Source organism: Alligator mississippiensis, chromosome 7 (assembly GCF_030867095.1).
Source record: "Alligator mississippiensis isolate rAllMis1 chromosome 7, rAllMis1, whole genome shotgun sequence".
Lineage (NCBI taxonomy): Eukaryota > Metazoa > Chordata > Crocodylia > Alligatoridae > Alligator > Alligator mississippiensis.
This window is the reverse complement of record NC_081830.1, coordinates 38,688,566-38,709,404: the sequence shown is the minus strand read 5'-3', so window position 1 is coordinate 38,709,404 and position 20,839 is coordinate 38,688,566. Positions and strand designations below refer to the sequence as shown.

Here is a 20,839-nt window from a genome sequence, read left to right as displayed (position 1 = left end):
CTCAGAAAAAATTAAATAATTTAAGCACATGGGATTCAGAAAGCATAACAAACAGATGGAAGCCTTTTAGCAGTAGATGTGATCTGTAAAGTGCACTTTGCTTAATAAACTTTAATCTTCAAGTGAAAAAAATCTGGCTCCTCTAAAACAGAAGTTTTACAGTGTTTTACCAAGCGACTGGACTACAAGCAAAAGGCATTCCTCCACGTCAAGGCTAGCAACATTGGGCACAGGGCAAAATGAAGTACTGAACTAGGATTTTATCTGCCTTTTCACTGCAATTAGCTCTCAGGGTTGAGCGCTACTGTGAGAACTCATTAACTGCGAAAAAAGAAAAGGTTTATAATTATATTAAAAATGAGTGAAGGGAAGAATAGGTGATGGTTACAGCCACAAAGGAGAAAAAGCTCTTTTTGTTAACAAGGATAAGGTTATAAGACAGGACCATAATAGGTGCTGGTGGATAAGGAGTTAGAAGAGAGAGAGAGAGACAGAGAGCTCTATACATTTACATGTTAACTGGCAATACGGAACAGGATCCTTATGTTAATACCATATGAGGATGTGTGATACAGTTAGTCTTCCTGTTACAAGACTGCCAGCAGGAGTTCGTGCACATGGCAGCTGGGAAAGTAGGACATGCAGGGGCCACTTAAGGAGGCTTGGCTTTACAATAGTCAGGGCAAGAGGAGAGGAAAGAACATGAATGAGATTCTGTAGTTTTGGCAGAGTAGAGAAAAGTAGACTTGGCACGTTTGAAGTAAGAGGAGAGATGCAATGATACAGCATTCTGCAGCAAAGGTTTTAAACACGGTAACTTATAACAGGATTTAATTATTTTAAGCTTATGGTAGAATACTGTATGCATCTTGCCCCTCTTTAGATTAGGGAAAAACTGGAAACTTGAGGCTGCAACCTGTCTGTAGCCACAATCAAATGTGCTGGAAAGCAAAACATTCAGAAAATACTACACTCATCTAAGAAATGAAGTGCAGAAGGCACCCCATGACACAAAGCTTGTTCTTCCTTCTGATTATCTGTAACCTGTTTCAAAGGGAAACTCAATCTATATTCACATTACCCATGCTGAGTTCCACAGCTAAAGGAAAGAGTCTCTCCCCAGTTGGCAGAGCAAGTCTTAATGCTCAGTTGGCTCTGGCACCTCCCATAACCGACCATAGTAAATCCCTTGTACTACTTTTCACCTGTTTGCGAAGCAACTCCTCTCTCTGCCGCCTTTCTTCTTCTTCTCTTCTCCTCTCCTCCAGTCTTCTAAGTGCTTCCTCCTGCTGTTGTCTCTCCTCTTCTTCCCGCTGCCGTCTTAGTGCAATTTCTTGTTCTCTCTGTCTTCTCAGGGCTTCTTCCTAAAGGTGGAAACAAAAGATAAGAAACATACACCAATTCACTTATTAAATGGGGACACTGAACACAGCATAGTCTGGCCAGAGAAACTCTCAGGGAAAGCTCCAAAATTTAATATTAACAAAGCTTATTCTAAAGACTTGAATCCCAATGCCCGAGACACAGGTTAACATCTTTTTTTCTGGTGTGACATGCATCCAAGAGACAGACAGTGGTTGTTCCTAGAACAGAAACTCCAGAGAATCTAAAATCATCTAATGTTCTGCTTTAGTGTTCCATCTGGGGATGGAAAGGCAGAAAAAGGAGAACCATGAAGAGACTTCAAGATACTTCTCTTTCTTTTGCCTAGGACCTGAAAATCTGAGAGCAGCAACAGGGAGTCTTAAGCTTCTCTTTTTTCTTTCCTCTTACAGGACAGGTAGCCAGAGGGTCATTGTTTCCTTGCTTCTGTCCTGATCTTAGTTGCTTCTAATATCCCTTATTCCTTCCTTTTATATCCTGAAATCAAGAAAATGGTATTCTTATCCATGCTTTATCTTCTATTTAAAACCTCTAGTATTTTTTTCATCCTCTTTTGGAATCATTCCTCTTGCCTTGCTCAATATTTTTACTCCTTACCTTAGGTAAGCAGATTTCTAAGCACTGATTCTTAGAGGCCTATAAAATACATCTTTTCCTGTTTTTACTAGATTTCCAAATATAATTTAATAGTTTTCTAGGAGCAATGCATTATCGCATGTTATGTACTGTCAAGTCTTGCATCATGGCCAGAAGGTCATACTAACTTTGGACTCTGGCAAATCAAGGAAGTGAATTCTAAAACTACATACAATGCATAGATGAATTTCAACATATGAAGTATCATACCGGACAGAATGCCTGGACCAATATGCCAGGGATACTAGGTAACTATAGATAAATTAATCAAAATCTGCATAATGGCCTCTTACGATATATACAAAACTCCATAATCCCCAGGATGAGAAAACAGAGGACAATTACTCTATGTACTGAAGTAAGAGTTTATCCATCTTTCTGCATCCCAATTAATTAAATTAATTCTCAGGAAAGTGCTCTTTGCTTTTTGGCTAATGGAAAAAAAATGGCTACCTTTTAGCTACTTCCTCCTTTTATTAAGACTTAGAGGCACTATGTTAGGGAAGGTCTGGAGACAGGTGCACTGCACAACCTGGAGCCATTCTGGAGCACAACTATAGCTGAAGATCAGGAATGCAGCCAGAAAAACAGACCCAGCAAATTACTGGCTGATGCTGCTCTTACTAAGAGGCCAACGTTGGATGGATGGGCATCACTTTGCATTTTGTTTGATCAGAGAATATGTATAAAATAGAAATACAGGGAGCTGGAATCAAAAATTCAATTTACCACAATGCCCAGGTAGCTTACTTGTTTTGTATTTGAAAAGACAGGTAGGCACTGTGGTTGCTCCAAAAGAAACTCCCTTGCTTCATATGTTTGATTTCCTCTCTGGGGATCACCACCTTGTAGTGGTGGAGTGGCTTGCGTGTTCCAATGATCCCGAGAGCAGTCCTATTTAAAATCCATTCTGCTCACCCTACATGGGGAGGGGGCTAGAAAAGGTGCCCCAAACAGTCTGTCTTGATCTGTTCCTGACTGGATCACTGTGCCCAGTGGGATCACCTCTATGCGGTCACAAAGAAACAAAAATGATTTTCAGAACCTGGAACGTATGAATCTTAATGGACTATGCAAATAGTGATTGCCCCAAGCAAAGGACAGCAATTGTCTCTTGGGAACTGAGGAAGTTCAACATCGACATTGCTGCCCTATCTGAAACTTGACATGCTGGAGAAAAACATCTGAAAAAAAAGAAGGTGGAAGATATACCTTCTGGAGAGGGAGCAGAAGAAGAGCCATGGACACGTGGAGTTTGTTTTGCCATCAAAAACGAACTTGTGAACCGACTCTCAGAACTCCCAATTGGCATTAATGAATGCCTCATGACTCTCCATCTGAAACTTGCCAAAAACCAACAGGCAACAATTGTGAGTGCATATGCCCCAACTCTCGATGCTAATGAGATCATGAAGGAGACCTTCTACTCACAGCTTGACACCATCCTCTCATATACCCCCAGGGAAGATAAGATCATCCTTCTTGGAGATTTTAATGCCAGAGTGGGAAGAGACACTAAACTTCGGAATGGTACTACTGGAAAAGAAGGGACTGGAAATTCAAATACTAACAGGGTCCTTTTGATGAAGTGTGCAGAACACAGACTTGTCATCACAAATACCCTGTTCCGTCAAGTTCAAGATGTTCTGGAAACACCCTAGATTGAAACACTGGCGTTTGATCGACTATGCAATTGTTCAGACTTGTGATCGCCAGGATGTCCTGATTATGGGAGTCGTGACTAGTACTGATGACTGCTGGACTGACCATGCCTCATCCGTTCCTGCATGTCCATCAGGACTGCTCCTAAACGAAGAACACAAAGGAAGCAGATCAGGCAAAAGTTAAACATCGAGTACTTGAAGGACCCACTCAAGCAGAGCGAATTCTAGCAACTTCTGAATGAGACTCTACCAACAGAGCACCCAGAAGGAGTTGAGGATCATCGGATGGGACTCAAGACAGCTATTCTCTCATCTTGTGAAAATACCATAGGATACAAGACCAAGAAACATCAAGACTGGTTTGATGAAAATGACACTGAAATTCAAGGTCTCATGGACAGGAAACGAAAAGCTTTTTTGTGCCTGTCAGAATGACATCAACTGTGCCATCAAGAAAAATGGACACCAACAAGCAAAATCAGAGCTGCAGAGGAGAACATGAGAACTGAAGAATGAGTGGTGGATTCAGAAATCAAAAGAAATCCAACATTTTGCTGACATTTGTGACCCTTATGGCTTCTTCAGTGCTACCAAAGCTGTCTGCGGCCCTAGCACTTAAAGCCTCAATCTTCTAAGATCAAAGGATGGAACAACACTCCTGAAAGACAGCAAATCCATGAATGCTTGCTGGAAAGAACATTTCCAGGACCTTTGGAATCGTGACTCAACTGTCAATGAAGATAAAAATCAACAACTTTCTGCAAAAAGCAATCAGAGAAGACCTTGGTTTGCTACTTACCCTGGCAGAGGTCAGGAGTGCCATCAGGAAAATGAAGAATAACAAGACAGCTGATGCTGACAGAATACCTGCAGAGATTTCCAAAGGAGGAGGAGAACAACTTACATGTCAGCTTCATATCTTCATCCTTAAAATCTGGAAGAAGGAAGAAATCCCAGCTGACCTAAGGGATGCCTTGATTGTTACCATCTTCAAGAAGGGGGACAGAGCTGATTGCGGAAACTACGAGGCATCTTATTGTTGGCCACTGCTGGGAAAGTCATCACCCATATCCTCGCTAACCACCTTCTCCCACTTGCGGAAGAAATTCTTCCAGAATATCAAAGAAGCTTCAGACCATCTTGAGGAACTGCAGACATGATCTTTACAGCATGTCAAATCCAGGAGAAGTGTTGCAAGCAACTGACCTCTCTATTTGGCCTTCATCGACCTTTCTAAAGCCTTCGATTCTGTAAACTGCCCTGTGGAAAATCTAGTCCAAAACTGGCCACCTAAACAAGTTCAGTGTTCTGAGACTTCTCAGCGACAATGTTAGCAAGGGTTCTCAGCAACAGGAATCAAACAGAACCATACGAGGTGAAAACTGGAGTGAATTAAGCAAGGTTGTGTCATCGCTCTAACTTTGTTTTCCATCTTCTTCTCCACCATAATTCACCTCGTTGACAGAAATCTCCCACCTGGATTTGAAACTGCATATAGGATGGACAGAAGAAGACTCTTCAACCTCAACAGACTTAAGTCCAAAATGAAGACCACGGCAACATCCATAATGGAGCTCCAGTATGCCAATGACAATGCTGTCATTGCTCAATCTGAAACGGACTTCCAAATCATTCCTAATGTAGTCTTGGAAATCTACAAGAGTATTAGCCTAACTCTAAACATCAGGAAAACACAAGTCCTTTACCAACCTGCTCCAAATGGAGAAACAAACCCTACCTCCATTCAAATCAATGGAAAATTGCTAGAGAACGTGGACCACTTTGCCTATCTTGGAAGCCATCTTTTATCAAAGGAAGTATCAATGCAGAAATACAACACTGCTTGAAATGTGCGAGTGCAGCCTTTGTACATCTGAGTAAGAGAGTCTTTTTAAATCATGACATCCTTGTTGAAACGGAGCTCTTGGTTTATCAAGACACTGTCATTCCAGCTCTGCTGTACGGTTCGGAAACTTGGACCACATACAGAAGACATCTCAAGAGCTTGGAAAAGTACCACCAACAGTGTCTTTGCAAGATCCTTTGGATTAGCTGGGAGGATAGATGCACAAACATCAGTGTCTTGGCCGAAGCAAATTTCAACAGCATTGAGGCTATGATCATCCAAAACCAACTTTGCTGGAGAGGCCATGTTGTTTGCATGCCTGACTCCTGCCTTCCAGAGAATCTCTCTCTCTCAGCTAAAAGGAGATCAGCAAAGTACCAGAGGGAAAAGAAAGCACTTCAAAGACACCCTGAAGGCAAGCATGAAGAGGTGTAACATCCACATCAACACTTGGGAGACCCTTGCTCAGGACTGACCAAAATGGAGGAAGGGTCTTTGGGAGGCACCTCAGCACCTTGAAACAGCTCGTCAACAGGCAGAAGAGTAAAAGAGGAACAGGCAAAAAGAACATCAGAACATCTAACGCAGCAACACAGCGCCCATCCATCCTGAAAACGCCTGTCCTCACTGTGACAGGACATGTGGATCTGGAATTGGGCTATGGAGCCAACCTGCGGACTCACTACTAAGATCCCTGGAAGAAATCTTCCTCATTTGCGAGTGATCACCCATCATCGTGATGTCTGATTTATCAGAATTGTCTACATGTTCTTGCCTCAAATAATTAAGTTCAGGGTTTTAAAAAAGTACAGCATTAGCATCTAAAAAAAAAAGTGTTAGCCAACACAACAGAATAGCTCTCATTTTTAGAAAAATGGCATCAAGATCTAATTAATTCCTTTAAGATTTTCTATTTACCACTTTGACTATTACTATATATTTATTTGTCAACACTGCTTTCCTGGCCTATGATTAAGCACATACATGGTGACTGGTCTTTAGATAAAATATTTTTTTCAAGTTAGAGTTTCCAGTTTTGTTATGTATAACATGTATTTCTAGTAACTGGGAAACTGATTTTAGAAAAAGATATTTGTAATGATTGCAAAAACAGAATATTGATTGCACAAGACCTTGTAATAAAAGCACAAAAACTGGAAAGGAAGAGATCAAAAGAAAAAATGTGTATATCAACCTTATACATAAAGGCCAGTCAAGCAGCAACTTGTGAGCCATTAATCCATCAGTGGGGCTAATATACGGGAGCTCTAAATTTTATCAGCAGGGATCTTGGTTTCTCTGTTAAGAAAAAAACTCCAATTTTTGGAATAAAAAAAATAAACCCAAATCCATATTTTTCCATGATTAAAATGAAATACCACTAATAGATAGATATAGATACTAGTGGTGTTTCATTTTAATCACAGAGAAATGAGGATTTCAGGTTACTTTTTTTAAATCTAAAAATTGGGGAGTTCTTTCATCAGAGAAAACCAGGATCCCTGTTCATCAGGAACTGTATCTGAAAGCCCATATTTATGTCGTCCAGATTGTGAACTCTACTAATCAGGCAAATCATAAGTCATCCATAGCTCCTATACAAATCAGAGGATTTCCTTTTTTAGATCAACAGCATTTTATACCCCGAGTCCTTACAACTGTTGTCAATAAGCACCTATGCTTTTCTCAATTTATTTTAGCACCCACCTCCTTCATGCAATGGATTCCAAATCTACACATCTACATCAATACAGGCTCCAACAGTGAAACATGCATTTCACATGTCCATAAACATCAATGGAAACATCATCTTAAAAGTTAAGGGCAGACACAGACATTTGAACAATGTTTAATTCTTCATCCCCTAAAACAGTGAGGGCACCACCTCTCTTGCAGGCATACCACTAATTAGCCCTGCATCCTCCAAGTGTCATTCCAATCTCCCTTCCCTGCCCAATCTGCTGCTCTGCTTCCTGCCCTGTCTGCCACTGGGCTGCCCCTTCCTCTCCCCAATCTGCTGCGTGCCACACAAAGGCTACCCAGACCACTTGTGGCACACATACTGCTGCTAAGCCACCCCTTGTTACCCTCTGGATACAGGAAACAAATGAGAGTTCTTTCACTTCCTCCTCTCATTTACTGCATTTGTGTGAAAACAGTAGTCTTGGTACACAACAGTATAGCTGGGTACTCTTTCCACTTCCTTTAACATTCATCTCTTTCCACTGAAGGTTTTTCATTTTAAATCACATAGTAAATATTGCAGCAATATTATTTTTAAACATCTGTGAGATCTGTAAACATCTTTTAATAGAAACCCACAACTTAAAGCAAACATTCATTTTTCTCCCTAAAAAAGGCATTACTGTTGCTCCTAGTTAGAAATCACCATGCAAATAAAAAAAATAAAGATCCATCAACTTGTACATCTCGTAATCTTCCTAACTGTCGGACAATCAGTCTGTAATATTTAAGGCACAGAAATCAAAGAACACTATTTAGCACAGAAGACAGTTCAATGACAGTATATAAAGGATCACTAAATGACTGCTGGAGGTGTTTCATGCCTGTCCACTGCCATATTGGACACATGAAGAAAACCTGAAAAGGAATCTATTGATATATAGCTGATATAACCTTTTTACTTTTTAGTCCTTTATAGGTAAAATAAGGAACAGAGAAGCATGAAAATGTCATTTAAATCAAACCCTCTTCTAGCCCAGTGACAGTACTAGTCACACTTAGACTTACAGGTTTAAAAGTTTAATTTTTGTTCGTGAAAACTAGGCTCAGCTGGTAATGAAAACGAGCTACACCTTCCCAACTATGTACTCAGGAATGCTTTATCAACTTCTACATATTTTTATTATTAAATATTTTCCTGGGAATATCACGCCCATAAATATTTACAATACTCCGAGCTTTATTCTTACCAATGCTTAGGTGAAAGGAGACAACTGTTCCTTTGGATTTGTCTTGTTCCTATGCTAGTATAAATGTTATCAATCCTACTCTTCTCCACAGGGGTCCTGTTGCCATCCTCCAATTACCTCTTTCCAGTTTTATGCATTTTGCAAACCTACATAGTCTGTGGCACATGTCTTAGGTCAGACAATTAAAATGAGACTGGATGGTGCACTGGCAAAAGAAACTTGAAAAGCTTACAAAGGTCAGTCATTGCTATTGATTTAGTAGATTCCAGGTGGGTGTTTTTTTTTAAAGAGTTTACTGCAAATAAAATCTACCATCTTTGCAGCTCTGGACTGCTTCCAAATGGTGCTGGCAAGGCCTACAGATTTTTCTGTCTCCTTGTGATTTCATCCCTTGGAGCAAGAGACTTTATAGGGGGCAATTTTAGTTATAATTCTTGAAAAACAAAATACTGGTTAACAGTTGATTTCATTCCTAGAAGGTGACCCAACATTACAGAATAAGATACACACCCCAACTCTCAGCAGGAAAAAAAAATACAAGTTACTGATGTACAAGATAGTATAAACAAGACTGGATTCAACATGGTTTACCATGGAATTTCCTTCTAAATCACCTTTACTATTGTTAATGTCTTACAAAAACTCTTTAAAAACTGAATTTAGAATTCACCATCAACAGTATTTTTACTAACCTTATATACTAGTCTTTTATGAAGTATTGTATCAAAAGCCTTCCTGAAGTCCAGGCAGATTAAGTCTACTGCTTCACCCCTCTCAGCTCTCATTGTCACCTCCTCAAAAGAAGTTAATCAAATTTGTTAAGCATTATTTCCTTTCTATAAAATCTCTGATAAGAATTTTTGATTAGTTTGTAACCTGGTTCTAGAATTCTTTCCACCATAGAAATCAGCTTTCAATATCAGCCTGGTTCTTCCCTTGATTTTTTTAAAATAAAGTTGTAACATTAATTTCTTTCCAATGAAGGATTTAAGAGCTTTGTTACGTGTTTTCATTTTGACTGTCACTTATAAGAATTAGTGTGTGAAGTAACAACTCCACAGTTAACGATGTAAGACAGTTTCCATTAAAACCAACTTCCCATAAAAATGGTTAAAGTCTATGAAATTCCACTAAGGCAGTCTTCTGCCAGAGGTGACTGAATCTGTACAAAAAAGTGGACTGTATCCAAGAGCACAATGAAAGATGATTTTTTTTTCTAAATATTTACCATTATATCACCAAAACCAACCCAGTCTAAGACCTCTTAGAAAAAAGAATGAATGGGATGCACTGAATTAAAAAGGGGGGGGGGAGGGGTTGAAAACACGTTACAAAAAGCTGGATATAAAACAATTCTTCCAAGTTTGTTACTTTGAAAAGCCTTATTTTGTGCGAGTGCTGCAATGATTCCATGAACAAATTTAGTACCCAGCTATGCTATAAATATATTTTCCCAGTACAAACTGTAATGGTTCCATGTACATCAAGATGAAACATTAAAACTATTAAGAACTATGGAAATAAATATAAAACTTAATTAAAATGTTGTTACAGTGCTAACTAGATTGTGTAAACCTAGCTTGAGTCATAAACCCTTTTAATTCATATCCTAAAGAAATAGAAAAAAACGTTCCAGTCTCAGAGGAATATAAATGTCACAGTCATAAGGAGGCTCCTTGACTTTATGCCCAAATGAAATAAAACACAGCATAGCTTCCTTTTGCGAGCTCTAGGAATCTACAAACTTAGACCTGCTTTCAGCCAAAAATCCAGATGGGCCAAAACAAAGTAATAATGGAGTTTTTAATGTAAGTCTCCCATTTGTTCCTATCTGTAAAAACCAGATCCTGAGTTTTGGGAAAGGAGAGAAGTAGAGCAGCATTTTTTTCTTAAGAATTTCTTGCAGCCTTCTCCTCCTGCAAAGATTCTGCTCCCTTTTTTTGGTTTCCTGCCACTTAGAGAGGCATAGCCATCAGTTCTGTGTTTCACCATCTTAAGTGTTGCAACAACTACCTGGAGTTCTTTTCAGATCTGGCATCAGATGCAGGACGATACATTTAAAAGGGCAAGAATCTTTACTTTCATGTATCTGCCCTCTGACACGAAGACCATGATACAGTTCATGTAATTGAGGATGGCCTGTCTTGGTTTGAGCAGGGGGTTGGACTTGATGACTTCCTGAGATCCCTCCCAGTCCTAATTTTCTATGATTCTATGACCAGACTTTTGTTGGTAAGAAATACCACTTAAACAAATTCTTCAGAAAATGTATTAGAAATCATCCCAGGAAAAGAGCAAGATTTTTCAACTAAGAACAAGCTTTCCAGATAGCAGGATTCACTAATCACTTCTCAATCATGTCTCTGATTTTGAACTACAGCACTCAAGCAGCAGACCTGATGCTCTGAAAAAGTTAAATGGGTCAGACTTGATCTGGGGTATTCTAAAGCACTGTTAAAATCATCTGACTTCTTGACTGGTGGGTAATGTGGATTTTACTACATAATACAAAAGGCAGAGGAGCTTAACATGAAATTCAGGTGGCCATCACTCTGAATACATTCTAAATCACGACTGCTGCAGGTACTTTTCTACCACAACCTCACTGAAACGTTGAAATCTGGCACAAAAGGCCTGAGAAAAATAAAACTGGTCCTATGATTCATAAGGGAAAAAAAAGAAATTAAATGCACTTATTTAAAAAAAAAATACCCAAACCTGTAAACAAAACAAAAATGCCATTTCCCAATTAAAAAAAAAGATGATTCCTCACTTTTCTCAAAAAGGTAGAACTGCAAATTTGAGAAGCAACATTAGAGAGTCAAGGTACACTTGGATACTAGAAACAAATTTAAACTACTATGCCAAGAGCAAAAACACAGTGAAGTAGTCTACTTAGTACTAGAAAGACATGGAAGAATCCCAATATCTGTAACCCAGATTTACTCTAAGTACAATGGACTTCACAAGCATCCAATGTCCATAACCATACACTATGGACATTTAAGTCTTTTCAAAAATGCAAAATTACCGAATCTAACTCAGAAGACTAAAAAAAGATGCACACAAGAAAGGTACAAACAAATGAATGGTAGAAGATGGAAGGCTACAGCTCATATGATAGAAAAGAAAAGCTTGTTTAAGTGTTCCTTACCCTGGACTACTGTACTTTCCAATGTCTTCTATTTAAAGTAGAATTTAACTTTAAAAATGAAGCTTTGTAGTCTTTTACCCTTTAAAAAAATTTAGAAATTTTCAAAAAGGGGGGAGGTGGAGAAGTGGGGAGGCTTCCTCTCCTCCATGCCAGTATGATAATTTTGCTTAAGTAATAACACAAACTGTTTTACATTTTAAAAGCCTCCAGGTGAAATAGGAAAAATACCTGCATGGGCAGGTAGGAAAGCAAGGCACAGAATGGTTGAGTGACTCTTAACATAAGTCCCCCTCAGAACAAGAAACAGACTGTCCTATTTCTAACCCATAAGAACAATGCTACCCAGGCAAACTCTTCCATTTTTCCAAAAGAAACTTTTCACCATCAGAAACCCAGAGGAGTTGGCAATTATGCCCTCTATGACCAAGGTCATGTAAACTGTGGCAAGCAGTACCTAAATTCTGACAAACCAGAAATTCTGTAAGTCTTGGGTAAATTTTTAACTGAATTAAAATTGAAGATGAGGAAAAGTACAGCTGGGCTTCATATTTACTTTCCTAAATCTTGGTCCTCTTTAAAGTACTACACTTTGTAACCTAACTGGGAAATCAATACTCCAAAAACCAAGTCTGCTAACAGTGGTGAGATGCCTAGATTTAGAATCCTCAGTGCGGGACTTTAACTACAATGTCAACAAATATTTAACTAAGTGGGGAGCGAATGTAATCTCATTTCTGGGGAGTCCTTTTGGAGAATTATTATTTAAACGCTACTTAACAAATAAATAAGGCCAAAAATAAAATCTGATTTGAATTGAAACTGTCAGACATACAAAGCCAGTTCTGAAATCTCTGGCAAGTCTTTGAAAGGGCAAGAACTGAAAAAGAAATGTCAGCATAACCACGAAAGAAATACTACTAATAAAACTGTCTTCAAACACACTTACCAGAAATACATCAGACCTCATATGTGTTTCTACACGCTCTTCCTATAAAACTGCAGTACTAAAATAAAATCCACAGAAGTACACCACACTGAGAAGATTCACCTGCTTTCTACGAGCCAGTTCCTCCTCTTCTCGTCGTTTCCTTTCTTCCTCCTGCTGTCTCCTAAGTAGCTCTTCTTGTTGTCTCCGAAGTTCCTCCTGCCTTTTCCTCTCTTCCTCTTCTCGTTTGGCTCTTATCTCCACTTCTCTCCTCTCCTGCTCTAGCTACAGTTTATATAAAAACTACACTTAGATACAAGATTAGAATAGGTAAAGTACTTCTATACTATGTTTTAAAGAAAAATTTCAGCAATTAGAAGAGGGCATCTCAGTCACTAATTTACCAGTGGTTCAACCTGCAACTACAGCACTCTTGAGTTGTCAATAGGCAACTCTAAGAGTAAATTTCTGGTGTGAAATTTACTGGTGTGAAAATAGTGTTTGGTTCTCCAAATCAGTTTTCCTGTACCACTTTCTTAAACTATTCTGACTTAAAGCAGCCATGATGTCATCATGGAAGCAGGATTTCTTCTACTATTTTGTCTTATGACTCTAAAGGAGAACCTGGTACTAAAGTAGCTGCAAACAGCCCCAATCTAAATTCTTACAGTTTCTTAAAACAAGTTTTGGGAGATAAGAGGAGGGTAAGTGCAGCAGTAGCAGCAGCAAGAGTTCTGCTCTTATGTAACTTCTAACAGTAAAAAGAAAACTGGCTTGAATGTGCATGTGTTTGATCCAAAGGGCAAAGCCCCATTCTAAAACCCCAGAAGAGCCCGTTAAGATAGGTTTCACTCACCAGTGTAAAACTAACAGAGTATCACAGTAGCATTTTGCTAAGCCATAATTAACTTTTTGCAGGTACATGATAATTTCTGACCTTTGCAGCTTTGGCCTTCTCAAGCTGCTGAAGCTGTTCTAGAGCTGGTCCCTGAGCTGCAGTATCAATGGGGAGGTCCCAGACACTACTTCCTTCCCAAACTGGAGAAACAAGCAAAATAATGTTATATAGGCAGTAGAAGAATCATTATCCACAAGCAACAGCAAGCAGACAGACTGAAAGCAGGAAAGTCCTGTGTGATCCATTACTAGATGACAAGAACTAGAAATCATAGATGCACACTGCTTTCACATAATCCTCTTCAGCAGGGGACCACCTCTATCTTGCTAAAGAAAGTATAGCCTGATTCCCCTGAAAGCTCTCAGGGAAGAGTGCCAAGATGGGTTTTCCCTCTCAGACTTGGACAAGACCCAGCTGTTCAATATCCAATCACTCCATGAGACCAGAAGCCCATTGGTCATGTAATACAAACAGAGCAAACTCAATATTTGGCTGAACATTTCCTATGACAATGCAAAGCACTGCCATCTTGCTCATCTCGGCACTCTCCCCTCCCCTACAGAAAAGAATTTATTCTTGAGTTCAAGGGGAGCTGAATTCATTTTCATGTCAAACAGAAGCTCAAATGAATGAACCCAGAAGTTATTTGGACAAGCATCAAAACAGGCTGTAAGAAGAAAGGTCTGATTCTGAACCAAGAGAGTTTGTTCAGGAGATGGTAGTACTCTAGAAACAGGTCATACCTGTAGGCTGTGAGGCTGCTGACTGAAGCTCCCAAATCGAGCTAGTGTCCGGCACTGACACAGACCTTGTTACAGGTGGCATGAGGTTCTGTTCCGATATTCTGAAATATAAGCAGGAAGATTCAATACACGACCAAGGAACAGTCTGCTCTGAACATGCAGTGAAAATTTTCAAATAAGTAACTTGTCATTACAGGTTTCTTCAAGCCTCTATTTAAAACAAAAATATTGTGCTGATGCTACTAAACAGAAATTTTTCTTATTTATCCTTGCTGGATCAAACACTGAATCAGCCACATGCTGAGATTCCATAAGTACCAGTTCACAGGCAACCTGGTCAGCAGTAAGTAAAATTACATATTTCAATTGGCAGGGACAGATCAAATCTAGCAAAGTGAGGTGCCTCAAAACAGAATTTCATTAATTCTGGTCAGAACTTTGCATATTATTTTTCCTCACAGAACTGCCAAGTCAGAAGGTAAGGTTTCTTCCAAGCAGAAACCAAAGGAAAAAAAAGATGTTAAAAGGTTGATGAATGTTGAATATTTCACAGTCACTCTGTTTGCACATTCTTAGATAGAACTGAAAGTAATATGAACCAGATTCATGCAAATACAAGATGATCACAACAAAACTACAAGATAAACCATAACCAGCTCAAGCCTGTCCACTCACCTCATCTTCAGGGCCTGGAACTGTTGCAAAAGAAGAGCCAGTTGCTGCTGCTGCTGAGATGACAGAGCTGCTTTTTGCTGCTGTGCCAGCACCTGTGCATATTGTTGTCTTCACAAGAGAAGCAGAGTCACTGGAATTGGTTTACTTTGCTCAAGAAAGCATACGCATGTCTGATTCAATTAGTCTACAAGCTGCAACTGTACCCTGACCCCATCCAAGTTGCCAAAGTCCCACATGTGCTTAAATCTCCCTGAATAATGTATACTAATCTAGGATGCACACACTAATTCCTGCATGCAATCACAAAACAGGCATCTTGAAAAAGTCAAAGCATAAAAAAAATTAGTGAACTAACATACCTGAGCAGAAAAAAATTCCTTACTCCAAACCATGAAAACCAACTATTTCCTTCCAATTTTTAAATTCTATACTATGTAACATTTCTGTTTCCCTTTTCCCAGAAATATATAGATAACTCCTAAGTAGATTCCAATTCTGAGATTGTCTAAACAGGTAAGACATCAAGTGATCCCATATCCTCAGTACAACAGCAGATTTCTTACTGTCACAACCAAATTAAGTAGTGCCCATGTCACAAACAAATAAAACCATTCAAAACAGTTTTTTTCTATACTAGGTTAACTAAGGGTTAACAATAATAATAATAACCGCTTTTTTGTTGCGCATGTAAAAAAAAATTTATAACTGCGACACTAACAAAATAAAATTTAGCCTTCTGTGCTATACATAAATCATTATAACTGATCAAAAAAACCAAAAATAACCCTATGATAACACCCTAGCGAAGACTGCTAGATAATTGGCGATTCTAATTAAATTTATGACGTGGCGAAAAGCAATTGGCTATTACACAAATAAAACCCGTCTTCACTTCCGTGAAGAACGGGAGACCTCCGCGCACACACCTAAAAAACCTCTAAACGCATGCGTAAAAATAACTGACAAATTAATCACTTGTCAATCTCCCCCGTCTCGACCTTATCAGACATAAATCAACAACCTGCCGGCCCAACTTTTTTCTCTGTTTATCTGCCCGACCAACGAACTCTTATACAGACCGACCTATGACCTACGAACCTTAAGCTATAACTAACCAAATATCTTTAACCTCCATCTTTTACCACCTTGACAGCGTAAATAAATAATCTTGCTTTACAACCGATAAGCGTCCGCCTAATTAATTCCACTCCAAGCGTCACAAATACCTGCCTAACGGCCTTCTAAGACCCCGGACCCTTATCTGCCCGGGTGGGAGTCAAAGAGAGCTGCTGGCCAGCTGCCCTGGGTCCCGACACTTATCATACCAGAAGTCTTATACTGACATTCATTCAAAGATCATAACCAAGGCACATGCAGCTTTTAGTGCACCTATACAATTACTAACTGCTTTCTTACTCTAAGCTTCTGTCAAAGGGCCAGAAAAAGACCAGCTCTTGAGGACTGCAATTCCCACTTCAATGGGCAAAAGTTCCAATTCTAATTCTAACCAGAATTCTCCAACAGCTTTCCCACTAACAAGAAACCGTCAGAGTAGAAACAGATTCTGAGGTCCTCCATGCGCAGACAGTCTACTCCTTCCCAAATTCAAATCCTCAAAACCCCTTTGCAAGTATGGCCAAGACTCATTTTGACCAGGCAAGTTGCTGGTCTGACAGTATGTGCTAAATAATAAAGAATAATACAGTGTGCCCTAAGCTGGCCAGTTCTCTGTTCTAAGCATAGGTGGTGTTAGGATCATGGGCAGTTGAGAATGGAAGTCACTGTTGTTGGAGGAGCATCAATGCCAGATCTACAACCCAGGGAAAATATGATAAGAAGCTAAGCCCAGTCTTACTGTATCAAAAGGTGCTGGTACTGCAGGTGCTGCATTTGGTACAAGGCTGAGAGTTCTTGCTGTCTAGTCAGTCGCTCCTGGTCCAGCTCGCCCTGCATTTGGGAATAAATCATATTAGATAAATTATATTAGATATATTGCAACAAACTATCAGATACACAATATAAAAACTGAAGTCCAGTACTACACTCAGAGGGTCAAGGAAAAAAAGGACAAATGGTACACCCACTGGTACAGAAATCCAAAAATATGTAGACAAATTGGTCTGAAGCATGCAAAAAAAGTGCACAAGAAGAAACATGCAGCTGGTATACAACAGCATAAATAGATATCACATCATAACCAAGCTTTGAAGCCTCTGACCCAGCAAAGCACATAAGAATTTATTTAAAATTAAATGAAAACTGTGACCTCTCCAAGGTTATGTCTAAACTGTTAGAGCTAATCTTACGGTCAACCCTACCCTTCTATCCACTAATCATCTATATTTAGCTCAAAACCTAAAAAGTGACAGTTCAGCTGAACTTGTGTATGGGGTAAGACCCAGCACTGCTCATTTTGTCCTTCCCTTTGGGTTTAGAATGCACCTGTCCTCAAGCACAGAAAGACTGTTAATAATTACCCTGAAATGCTTTGTTCCTAGCTTCCTGCCCTTTACCCCACTTTCTCTACTGCCCAAGACAAAAAACCAAACAGATTCCTAGAAGGGCTCCACTTCACATGGAAGTGGCATAATGTCAACAGCTGTGGTGTAGGCAATAATGAGGTGATGCAGAAGAGGGGAAGGTACCTCATGAGGTTTGGGCTGATCAAGGGTCTGAGACCCATTGTCTTCTAGAAGGTTTTCATGCTGGGTGCTAAAAGGATATGTACTTCCAAGACAGAGGACTTATAACATTATGCAAAGCATCTGATGAGGTGACCTTGGGCTCACAAAACCTCATCCTGATTCAGTCAGTCTATAAAGGTACAAATCTACCCTGCCTTCTATCATGCAAAGAACACATTTGTAAGAAATCCTTTGTTTGACTTGTGTGACTCCTGAACACTTACCATCTGTGGAGGTGGTGCTGGACCTGGAGTGAAAGGAACCCTGCCCCACATTTTCATGATGTCTCCAAGTGGCTGGAAGCTCTCATCGCATGCTCGCTTTACCAACAGGGACATTGTGAAATATCCAGCCTGGAACCACTCTGCCATCTCCTGGTTACTGAAGGGACCTAAAATAGCACAAACAATACATGTAGAGAAGGGCAAATTCAGCAAAAAGGGAACCAAGAACATGACACTTATTTGTATACTGCATCTGTTTTAACATTAGTGATTTCTGCTTTTGTTCTGAATAAGAAAAGATACATGCACATTGCTCTTGCTGAACAGAACATACATTCTAAATTCTAGGTCTGTTCACAAAAGTGTGAACATAGCAGTTCTGACACTAACGATAAATGCGTATACATTTTTTGCCATCTATTGGTATACCATTTCTCTACATAATTAACATGTTGCTGCTACAACTGTTCCAGAATAAATCAGACAGGAAATGGAAACTGCTAATTCTGCTTCTCTGAAGATATTTGGCAATATTCCTGATTGTGGGAATAAACACCTCAGTGTAAGGTCAGCAGATCTCCTACATTTCCAGATTTTATTTTTGAGGGTAGCGACAAAATGTCAGTTGCCCCCTGTACTTTTGTATTTCTCTCTCTACTTAATAAGTAATGCCTACTGAGTATTTCTGTCACTTCCTTAAAATGTACAAGACAAGTTTCTAAAATTAATTTACGAGGGAAAAAATAAACCTCCAAAGTCAGAACAGAGGAGTGGGTAGGAACCCTGCAAAGAAGACAACTCCACAAAATCAGAATTATGACTATATGACTTGTCTTCTTCATAGACCAAATGTTTATAAAATTTTTCCCTCCTGGAGAGCAAGAATTTAGGGATATCCCAAAAGAAAAATGCTGGCAGAGCTGTGGACAGAATTTTCTTTTAGAGTCTAAATCCAATCAGTAATTATAACTGAATCCGTAAAAGGTGATGCGGCACAATATCCTTCAAGAGGACTTTCACTAAACACAGTCAAGGAGTAAATGACTGGAACAGTCAGAAAAGACGTTTATATTTGGAAGTATATGCTTGAGCCAGCAGGGAACCTGGCCTGCACTTTGCTCTGTTATGGTCCTCCATGATTTAAAACTCTTAAGAATTAAAGAGTTTCTGTTCATTGGAGGCTAAGGTCCACAAAAGAAAACCCTGTACTTCAAGCATTTTTTGAGGTAACATCCATTCATTTTTTATTAGATTAAATGTGTTAGGGGCAGGGACAGATTTTTCATTGTATGTACATAGTATATCAGACAAACCGGGACAGAATGATGCCTCTAAGCTCTACCATAATAGTATATGGTAAGGGGGCAAAAGTAAGATAAAAATTAAACAAGCTGACCTGCAAAATTGCTTCCTCACACCATCTAAATAAAGGGCATCAAATTCATCAGGTCCTGGGCTGGATGAGCATGGCTGAGCCAGTCTGCAGGTTGGACTGGGACCAGACGCCCTGCAGAGCACCTCTGGTGCCAGTCCTGCCCATGTGCTACACATACTAGCCCCCAGGGCCAGCATGGGGCATGCACTGCTTACAGTACATAGGCTGGACCTGGAGCTGCAGGCAATTTAGGGGGTTGGTCACCCCCCCCCCCCCCTGCATACAGTTTGCACTTTGGACACCCTGTGCTGCACATAGCACTGCACCCAGCCCACATGCTACAGGTGGTGTACGCCCCTCGCTGGGCCAAGAGGCCTAGCCATGTGTGCAGCAAGGGGCTGGCACAGGACAAGCACTCCATACAGTGCCCTGCTGACCAGCCCTGTGCGCTGGCTCTGGGTATGGTGAGGCAGTGTGGAGTACATCCTGTGCTAGCCCTATGCCACATGCAGCATGCATGGCCACCCCATGCACCCTATGCTGGACTGGCTGGCCTTTGTGGCTGGCACGGGATGCATGCTGCCTGTAGTGCACAGGCAGGACCTGATGCTGCATGGGGCACAGGGGATCCAGGGTGAGGTCTGCACATGGTACCTCGGACCAACCCCCTGTGCTGCCTGCAGCGAGCAGGGTGCCAAAACCATTTTGCATGATGTATGTAGTGCATGGGGCTAGGGCCAGGGCAAGGGCCAGGGCCAGTCCAGAAACCCATGGGCCAGAGCATACAGCTCCGTAGGCCAGATTGTGCTTGTGGGCTGTATGTTTGACACCCATGGCTGAAATCCAGCAGACTTCACATTAGTGTTTTCTTGTTGCCCCTAGAAACTTGAAGGGAGGTAATATCTATAATGTCAGGCTAGATGTATCCCCTCTTAAAAAAAATCTACCTATTGCTCATAGCTTCCAAGGTTGTTTCTACAGGGGTACAGGTTGTAGCTGTGTTCGTCTAAGGGCACAGGCAGACAAGGTTCTTTGGGTAAATCTGATATCTTTTATTAGACCAAATCAAATAGTTGGAAAAATTCTTCTTTGCAAGCTTTCAGGTATAAATACCATTCATCAGGCTGAAGGAGCATCTGCAGTTGGTGTGTGCTCTTCATGGATGGAATGAATAGTAAAAGGAGCCGGAGGCTGGTATGCTGTTTCTACTGAATTATTAAGAATATTACTTATCCAATTAAAAACTAAGCAAATTCAAAGCAGAATTGTAAACAGAATTTCCCAGAGCTGAGGCCTGCAATCAAGTCTGACCAGTTTTCAAACTACTACTGAAAATCTTGTCTGAAGGTAACTGGACATGCCAGGGTTTATGGAAAAGACCTCTACCAAATTTTGCTACAAAAGCCTCAGGCGTCATTCAAACGGAAAGAGGAAATAGCGTAGAATATCTGGTACTATCTGAACCTCTAATACACTGTGTTGTACAACAGTGCTAAAGAAATAGTTGATAGACAGTGTACAGACATATGCTTGCTGGGACTGCAGCACTGCTTCATGCCCTGGTGCCTATGTGAGAGAAACCCATGTTGTGCAGATACACATACATCTGGAACCCTTTCAAAAGATGAACATTTCAAACAGCTGGCACTTTCTAACTGTGTGTGTACCAGCCAAGAACAATTCAAATGTAGCAAAGCTG

At 40.1% G+C, this 20,839-nt stretch overlaps 1 protein-coding gene across 9 annotated transcripts in view; it reads right to left on the bottom strand.

Annotated features, from left to right (window-relative positions):
• The window catches only part of GIGYF2 (GRB10 interacting GYF protein 2), a 124,530-nt gene that overhangs the window by 12,106 nt on the left and 91,585 nt on the right, over nt 1-20,839 (bottom strand). For 5 of the 9 annotated variants that reach the window (XM_014598843.3, XM_014598847.3, XM_014598858.3 and 2 more), the window contains 8 exons: nt 17,766-17,932; nt 16,713-16,804; nt 14,858-14,965; nt 14,183-14,283; nt 13,479-13,579; nt 12,665-12,826; nt 9,155-9,256; nt 1,206-1,364 (listed from right to left, as the gene is read on the bottom strand). In XM_014598843.3, coding sequence (XP_014454329.1) covers nt 1,206-1,364; nt 9,155-9,256; nt 12,665-12,826; nt 13,479-13,579; nt 14,183-14,283; nt 14,858-14,965; nt 16,713-16,804; nt 17,766-17,932 — 992 coding nt within the window. The remainder of the gene's footprint in view (nt 1-1,205; nt 1,365-9,154; nt 9,257-12,664; nt 12,827-13,478; nt 13,580-14,182; nt 14,284-14,857; nt 14,966-16,712; nt 16,805-17,765; nt 17,933-20,839) is intronic. The other 4 variants (XM_014598866.3, XM_006261805.4, XM_014598877.3 and 1 more) reach the window with 2 other exon arrangements.